This window comes from Anarrhichthys ocellatus, unplaced genomic scaffold (genome assembly GCF_004355925.1).
Source record: "Anarrhichthys ocellatus isolate YVR2014 unplaced genomic scaffold, GSC_Weel_1.0 scaffold21, whole genome shotgun sequence".
Lineage (NCBI taxonomy): Eukaryota > Metazoa > Chordata > Actinopteri > Perciformes > Anarhichadidae > Anarrhichthys > Anarrhichthys ocellatus.
In genome coordinates, this window is record NW_022280051.1 from 6592310 (window position 1) to 6601294 (window position 8985).

At 42.4% G+C, this 8985-nt stretch overlaps 1 protein-coding gene across 2 annotated transcripts in view; it reads left to right on the forward strand.

Annotated features, from left to right (window-relative positions):
• Positions 1-8985, forward strand: part of LOC116389968 (SLIT-ROBO Rho GTPase-activating protein 1-like) — a 17599-nt gene that overhangs the window by 7322 nt on the left and 1292 nt on the right. Inside the window, exons 11-21 of one of the 2 annotated variants that reach the window (XM_031859137.1) lie at positions 132-159; positions 257-290; positions 1005-1065; positions 1670-1747; positions 1832-1966; positions 2762-2867; positions 4440-4664; positions 5620-5699; positions 6050-6230; positions 7011-7151; positions 8043-8382. In XM_031859137.1, the coding sequence (XP_031714997.1) occupies positions 132-159; positions 257-290; positions 1005-1065; positions 1670-1747; positions 1832-1966; positions 2762-2867; positions 4440-4664; positions 5620-5699; positions 6050-6230; positions 7011-7151; positions 8043-8382 (1409 nt within the window). The remainder of the gene's footprint in view (positions 1-131; positions 160-256; positions 291-1004; positions 1066-1669; positions 1748-1831; positions 1967-2761; positions 2868-4439; positions 4665-5619; positions 5700-6049; positions 6231-7010; positions 7152-8042; positions 8383-8985) is intronic. The other variant, XM_031859138.1, reaches the window with a different exon arrangement.

Sequence of the window (8985 nt, forward strand, 5' to 3'; positions counted from 1 at the left end):
GAAGGCATCATAGTGTCACTGAGCAGAGCCTGAAGGCATCATAATGTCACTGATCAGAGCAACTTTATTTACACTGTGACGGTTAACGTTGAACACAGCCTTTGAATCCTCCGTCTCTGTTTCTCTTACAGGATATAAAGCTGAACTCCTGACCACCAGGTATGAATTCATGTCACGGTGCATATTTCATCTTCACGTTTTCACTCTTTATTCTTGTTTTTATGAAGACTTTGTTTTTCTTTCTGCTCATTTTCAGCCGTGGGCGGAAGAACTCCCACAGCAAACACCAGGTAGAGCTCCACTGCTGTCAGGTTGTTTCTGGGAACAGCTGACGTCATTTATTTACACTTCTATAGTTCAGTTAGAGCTGCATACTCCAAAAACATTTAAGTAAATCATTGATTCGCCAATTTATTTTGTAAAAACTGCCGATATTCACAATCTAAACAGTTGATTTCTCGCCTAAAAAATTCTCAGAAGGGAATTTAGTGATGAAATGGCAAGAACTTGCCGTTTTTGGGTCGCTGTTGTCATGACCGCAGGCCATTCCAGCGCTTTGCATTGTGGGATACATTAGGCGAGGTAGACTGGTTCAATGTATGCTGGAGATCTTTTTCAAAATCAGTGCGACATCCACGTATTTTTGGCACAAATGGTTTTAAACTGCTAAATCGGTCTACGGATTATAAAATGTTTTTTCTACATTTTTCTTAAGCTTCATTTTTTTCTTAAGTATTACATTTAATATGTTTGTTTAAAGTTAAAAGTTTAACTGCTATTCTTTAACCCTTTAACTTGTACAGGGAAAGATAGAAAATGGCAGGTTTTTTTTAGCTTAAGGTTTAAGTTCTATCCTTTGTCATTAATAACATGAGATTGTCTACTTCTGTGTGAACCTGCTGAAAACAACGAGGACGAAGAGTCGATAAGAACTTAATAATCATAACGAATCAAATCTAAACAATAAGGATTCTTAATTGTGTCCTTGATGACTTTATTTATAGGATTCAGCTAAAGCCATACCGCTGCTTGTGGAGAGCTGCATCCGCTACATCAACCTACACGGTGAGTTTAAATATATATAATATAATATAATATATAAATATATTATGGATTTTAATTGCATTTATTTTATGGTATTAAATGTAACCTTGTCAACCCTGCAGACTCCCTGAAAACCTTTTGAGTATAAAAATGTAACGTATAGATTTACAGCTGTGGTTTAGAAATGTTGACAGAATTCAAAAAGCTATTTATTGTCGACGTCATGATTACATCACAGTGTTAGCTGGAGGCAAAATACAGGAAATACTGGAGGCAAACACAAAATCACCACATGGAGAATGAATACATCTCGTTGTGTTGTTGGGTGACAGAATCAAAGGATGAAGTCTGTTTTAAAGAGTTCGTTCAGATTCAAGAAACTCACACAACAACATAACAAAGATCAGCAACTCCTGTGACTTCTCAGGTAAAGTCACTGTTTTTGTGAATGGAGTCTGGAGGCCTTGAAGAGAGCAGGGATTAAACTGATATCTCTAGGTGTCTAAAACACGTCCCCAGCAGAACATTGCTTTGCTCTAAAGATGACATCTCTTTAATCTGAGGTTACTACGACTAGCTGACGCTACAGACACACCTAAAGACAACCGCTGTCTGCTCCCAACAGGTCTTCAGCATCAGGGCATATTCCGGGTGTCGGGATCTCAGGTGGAGGTCAACGACATCAAGAACTCCTTCGAGAGAGGTGAGAACGTCACCAACAGACCGACGGCTTCGGGTGGGTGAGGATGCGGTTTGACTCGTTGTTGTTGTTGTCGTCGTCGTCCAGGTAACGACCCGTTGATTGACGAGGAGAGCAACCACGACATCAACTCGGTGGCTGGAGTGTTGAAGCTTTACTTCAGGGGTTTGGAGAACCCGCTGTTTCCCAAGGAGAGGTTTAATGACCTCATCTCCTGCGTCCGTGAGTCTGCAGCAGATCTGAACACAGACACACACACACACACACACACACGATGCACACGTTTCTACACTCAGTATCTCTGATGTCAGTACAGAAATCTGAGCATACTTTTAATCAAAAATGGAATATCTGATGTTATATCATCATACCTTATTAAAGTTTTTAAATTCTCTAATATAGAAAGTTTTCTTTTTTACATGAGCATATTACGTACTTACCTATGTACTTATTTACTTGCTTGCTTATTTACTCCCTTACTTACTCACTCCCTTGCTCACTTACTCACTTACATACTTATTTACTCACTTGCTCACTTACTTATTCGCTCACTTATTTGCTTACCTACTTATTTACACCTTGATTTGCTGACTTACTTTCTTATTCACTCACTTACTCACTTATTTTACAAACTTATTTACCTACTTACTTACATACTTGTGTGTGTATAAAACCCAGCAGTAGAAGATCCTAGAGCTCCTGAAGGATTACTAAACAATAGTCTGTAATGTCGGGCGCTCCCGATCCATTGAGAGCTTTCACATCTAAAAGCTACCATTGTAGTGTAGCTAAAATAGCTCATGTAGCTAAGTCTCTTACTGTATATGTGACCTTAAACATAAATGAGCGTTCCCCTGATGTAGAAAGACTCACTTTCCCGCTCAGCCTCTTTGTGTTAGCTTCTCTTTAGTGTCTCTTAGTCTGTTGTTAAACTCATCTCCTCCTCAGCAGAGCGGTCGTTGTGTTTCTGACGTCTCCGTCTCTGCACTGATTGATTCTGATGATGTTTCCCTTCAGGGATCGAGAACATGTACGAGAGGGCGCAGTGCATCCGGAAGATCCTGCTGGGCGTCCCGAGGGCGACGCTGGTGGTGATGCGTTACCTGTTCGCCTTCCTCAACCAGTGAGTATCCACTTTAATAAAAATAAATACATTTTACATGTATGATAATTTACTTCCATTTCACAGAATTGTTCCCAATTGTTACTTACTTACCCACTTACTTGTTTACTTATATACTTGCTTGCTTGCTTGCTTACTTAATTACTCCCTTACTTACCCACTTACTTACTTGCTAACTTACTTACTCCCTTACCCACTTACTTACTTACTTACTTACTTATATACTTGCTTGCTTACTTAATTACTCCGTTACTTACCCGCTTACTTACTTGCTAATTACTTATTTACTTGCATGCTTATTTACTCCCTTACTTACTTGCTTGCTTGCTTACTTGCTCCCTTGCTAACTGGCTTACTTGCGTACTTAGTCAATACAAAAAATGTACGGGAAAAAAACTTTCCATCAATGATAATTTCCCTCCATTTCCCAGAATTGTTCCCACGCGGTTTTAAAGCTGGGGCTCGGTGGGAGAGGCTAAAGAAGTGCACACTTACAGCTCGTAGAGATGATAGAACTCGAGTGTGATGGACCAGTTAGAACATATCGGTGCTCCCGTCAGCAGCCCCGTGAAGTGCTTTTACCTTCAGTGTTATCAAACCAGCAGCTTCACTGTCGAGGAGACGGAACATATTTCTCTTTCCATCAGTGTTTAACTTCCTGGTCCCTGCGAACGCCGGTGGCAACGTCACAGGAAACGAGACTGAATGTGGAAATGTTCCGTTTATTTTAACATCAGCGCTCTATGAAGCAATAATTAGATTTGTTAAATGCTAATTAATTGGCAGGAAGTCCGCTGACATTGTTTTACAGCACAAGAGAGAAAGACTGAGTTGTTTCTTTAGAGGAAGAGCTTCCTGCACTTGAGTCTTTTAAACCCTCCGTTCAGTTGTACGTTGTATATTTCTTATCGAGGATTTCTTTCCTGCGGCGTGAATAAAATCTGTACAACGAGATAATAAACCATAATAGTTGATAAAAGTATTGAAATTGTGTCATAAATTTTGAAAAATACAAAAAATCTCAAATGTGTTTCAGTAAAATTTGTAAACACATCTTTCTTAAACATGAACAAAATATTTCTCAACACAACTAACATTATTTGAACTATGTGTATCTTATATTTTTTGACATTATGCTAATTTTGTATACGTTGATAGTTTCTCCTCACGTACACTGTGACAGAATAAATGCTTTAGATATTAAGGTTTAAATATTAACAGGATCATGCAAACACTGTTTTTAAGGGATTAGATCCAGCACAGGGATGGCGGACTCCACCACTTAAAACTACTGTACAGAGACATTTAAAGAATGTAAATACACTGATTGCTGGAAAACATATCGATCATAAATAGTATCAAAAACAGGATTATGACTAATTATAATAAAGAATATAATTGGTTATTTGGGTCCTAAGAGAGAGACGTACAATAAAATGTATAAAATAAGTGTATTCACATTATGCTGTTTCATATGAACTCAAACCAGGACATAAAAAACAGCTTTTTATAGTAGGGTTTTTGCCGAATGTTTCAGCGTTCCCGCTCTGTCCCCCAACCCCCCCCCCACAGCCTCTCCCAGTACAGCGACGAGAACATGATGGATGCTGGGAACCTGGCCATCGTGTTCGGCCCCACCCTGCTGCCCACGCCGGACACGCTGGACCAGGTGGCCTGTCAGGCGCACGTCAACGAGGTCGTCAAGACGGTCATCCTGAACCACGACAACATCTTCCCGGACACCAAGGAGCTGCCCGGCCCGGTTTATGAGAAGTGTATGACCGGAGACCAGTACTGGTGAGTTTGTCAATCTGATTCTCCTCATTATAATATCCTAATGTTAGTACCAACTCTCCATCGAGATGAACCTGCTGAACCTGCTCTGTAATTACATTTGTCACGTTTTTTATGTTTTCTTCAGTCTCAAAGTAACATAGCGATAGTTCTCTCTACATCCACGGATTCACTGCAAACAAGAGCTGCTAATAGATACTTCGGCGCACTTTTAATGGTGTTAATTAGCTAAAATGTGAAAAATATAGGTTAAAAATACACCTATACACTTAAAAAAGCCACTAAACACTACCAGCTCAGCTTCAAACAGCAGTCACACTCGGATAGAGACCAGCTGGGGGACATGGAGGAGCATTTAGCAGCTAAAGATTGGTGGTGGAGACCAAAAAAGGAGCTAAAAGAGAACATTTGACTTAACATAACTGAGTCCAATCTCAACACACAGACATGAACACACTTTGATATCACTCAGTGTGAACTACACTAACCAAAGATATCTTTATCTCTGATGTCCATCAAAGATAAACGCCCAAGAATCCGCTTTGAAAGCGTAGAGACAATAAGACGCTGCAGAACTTGTTGAGAATGTTCACGTTTCTAAGTTTTCTTCAGTTTTAAAGTAATGCAGTGATGGTTGTCTGGATGTGCTGCAGACATGAGCTGCTAATAGATCATTCTGCATTCTTTTTATGCTACAAATTTGCCAATTTAGGCTGAAAACATTTCCTTCTTACGATCCCCAAAACAAAGTGGCCCACAGTGTCACGTTCACATTTCTTCCTGTTAATCTGTGCAGAGCGCCCGATACTGTGAACACAGCGTGTGTGCTGTTCCCTCAGACTCTTGATGAGCAGCCTCGTCTCCATCTGTGCATCCTCCCTTTTGTTCCCATGTTGAATGGACAGCGTGTCGATCTGAGCTCCTCTTCCTCTTCCTTTTCCTCTTCCTCTTCCTGCAGCGAGAGTCCGTTCAGCGAGCCGGGGGCGCTGGAGGAGGCCGAGCCCGACGGCGGCACCGAGACCCAGACCAGCGACGAGGGTACGCGTGACCCCTGACCCTCACGCACAGTTCACACACACACACACACACACACACACACACACACACACACACACTCCCTCTGTGTGTCCTGGTGGAGAGGGGTTGCTATGCAACAGCAGCCATGGAGACGCCTCCCTCCCTCCCTTCTCCTTCTCTCTCTCCGATTTATAGAAAAGACTTGTTTCCATGCTCTCCTCTGATTGGTGGATCTGTGGGAGGAACAAAGCCGCATGGAGACGGCTGATTGACAAGCTCAGGTTCACCTCTATTTCCCAATGTCTGGCTCTTATCTTCCTCCTCCTCCTCCCCCCCCCCTCCTCTCCTTCCTCCTTCTCTCTCTCTGGCAGAGGGCGAGGGTGTGGAGGCGGTGGCGAGGTTCGACTACGGGGGCCGGTCGGGCCGCGAGCTCTCCTTCAAGAAGGGAGCGTCCCTGCAGCTCTTCCAGCGAGCGTCACATGACTGGTGGGAGGGGCGGCACAACGGCAACCGCGGCCTGGTGCCTCACCAGTACATCGTGGTGAAGGACAGGCGAGTGCCCGGCTCCACCGTGCTGCCACGCGCTGTTATTTATATATTGTGGACATTTCTATTTCATTTGAGTTGGTTTCTGAGCAGGTTTGGTTGATTAAAGTTTACGTTTTGTGGTATTTTACCTTTACTTTTACCTTAGTATTTGCTCTGTATATATACATATACAATGAATCCTTTACCCAAAGAGAAGAATAGATGCACTGACATTATTAGTTATTTTACATTTAAAGTGTCAGTCTGTAAGACTTCTGTCCTGGTTGATTTACAGTCTTTCTTTCAGCTTCAAGTTTTCAGAAAGTCGATCATTATTGTGTAATAATACATATTCTATAATACAATAAAATAAGATAGATATGACTGGTATATCACTAAATGTAATATATATATATATCTCAAAATGTATGTTGTTCCACCTAGTTTTTATCTGACCTTCAGTTTAATATTATATATATAATATAACTAAAATATTGTACAAATAGTGTTCTTAAACTTAATTTAGAATAATAAAATGATGCTAATAGATCCATACTGATTTTGAGTCTACATGTATTTGGATGTAATGTAAAGATGTAATGAAATGTAAAGATTAGTTTCATATATATATATATATATATATATATATATATATATATATATACTAGCTTTAAAAGGGCGAGAATCATCCGTACTGAAGCTCCTCTGAACATAAGTGGCTGGTTTGATTGGACCGAGGGAGTCACTGACCCTCCACGTTATCGATCTCTTAATTGATTAATTGGTGTGTTTGTGTGTCTTCAGGCCCGACGTCATGTCGGAGACGCTCAGCCAGAAGGCCGACAGCGACGGAGGAAGCAGCAGCACCGACGACAAGCGGTCCAGGAGCGAGCTGAGCTCCCCGACCGACATCAGACCGCCAGAGACCTACAACAGGTCCGTCATGTAAGACAGACCTCCGCTATCAGCGCAGAGAGAGCGCTCGACTGTTCTCACGCCTCTAAAAATACCTCGTGAATCTCATCAGGCTGTCATCACTCCCGTCTCTCATGTGACTCCCTCAGTCACTGCTCACAAGTATCATTAATTCATACACATCAAAGAATCCACGCGTCAAATGTCATCAATGTATATATATGTGCACGTTTACATGTTTAAATACTATAAGAAAGTCACTTTGATACTCTATTTATACCCTTAACTGAAGTACCAATACAACCATTTTACTGTTAATACAGAGTATTACTAGCCAAATGTACTACAAGTATTTAAAGTTCTCGTTCTGCAGAGTTAGTACTAGCATCAAGTTACTGGTGGAGCTACTTTAACTACTTTATATACAGTAAGTTTAGTCCAGTGGTTTCATCTTCAACAGTTTATTGAATTTGATCTTTCAATATCACTGTGCTCATCTTCATCTTCATCATCATCCTTCGTCCTCATCTTCATCCTCATCCTCATCCTTCGTCTTTATCTTCATCCTCATCCTCATCTTCATCCTCATCCTTCGTCTTCATCCTCATCCTTCGTCTTCATCTTTATCCTCATCTTCATCCTCATCTTCATCCTCATCCTTCGTCTTCATCCTCATCCTCATCTTCATCCTCATCCTTCATCTTCATCCTCATCTTCATCCTCCTCATCTTTATCCTCATCCTCATCTTCGTCTTCATCCTCATCCTTCATCTTTATCCTCATCCTTCATCTTCATCCTCATCTTCATCCTCCTCATCTTTATCCTCATCCTCATCTTCATCCTCATCCTCATCCTCCTCATCCTTCGTCTTCAATGACTCGCCGTGAACCCGGGCAGCTGATTCTACTTCCTGTTTACAGTCACAGGAGGAAGCGGACCGACGGTTTGTTCCGCCGCCCCCTCGGCCGCTCCGACAGCCACTGCCACGGTAACGGGGGGGTGATGGAGCGCAGCTCGCCGCCGGTGACGGGTCACTTCAGCCCCCGGGAGCTGCTGCTGGGGCGGAGTCAGGGCATGACTCCGCCCCTCGACAGCCCCGAGCGCCGCCGCCGCTCCGCCGCCGCCGTGACCATGACGGTGAGCCGACACGATTCGCTGCGGAGGCCGGAGGACACGCCCATACGGCGCTCGAGCAGCGGGCAGCACGGCTTCAGTGACTCCCATCGCTCCAGAGCCCTGGACCCAGACACACTGGCTCAGGTACACACACACACACACACACACACACACAGGCACACACACACACACAGGCACACACACACACACACACACACAGGCACACACACACACAGGTGTGGGAGATGGAGGGTGGAGAGAAGGAATGGGCCGCCGACAAACACGTCCCTCTAAATGGCTATAAAAATACTATATATCAACATTATTTTCCACTTTTACCGAGTTAATTGTTTATAACTACCAAATATTTATTCAGTTTCAGAGTTTTAACCCTTTAAACGCCAGGTTTTGAGATGATGCGACTACGTTTTAATTTAAAAAACAAGTTTTTAGGCTTCTGATGATTAAAACCCTTCAAAGTTGTTACCTTCTAACAGCCTGTTGCCTTATTTTGATCACGTACAGTTTTGAGTGTGTTAGATCAGGTACTCTGTACTCTACCTGTTCAGGTACTCTGCTCAGGTACTCTGTTCTCTACCTGTTCAGGTACTCTGCTCAGGTACTCTGTATACTACCTGTTAAGGTACTCTGTATATTACCTGTTAAGGTACTCTGCTCAGGTACTCTGTATACTACCTGTTCAGGTACTCTGTATACTACCTGTTAAGGTACTCTGCTCAGGTACTC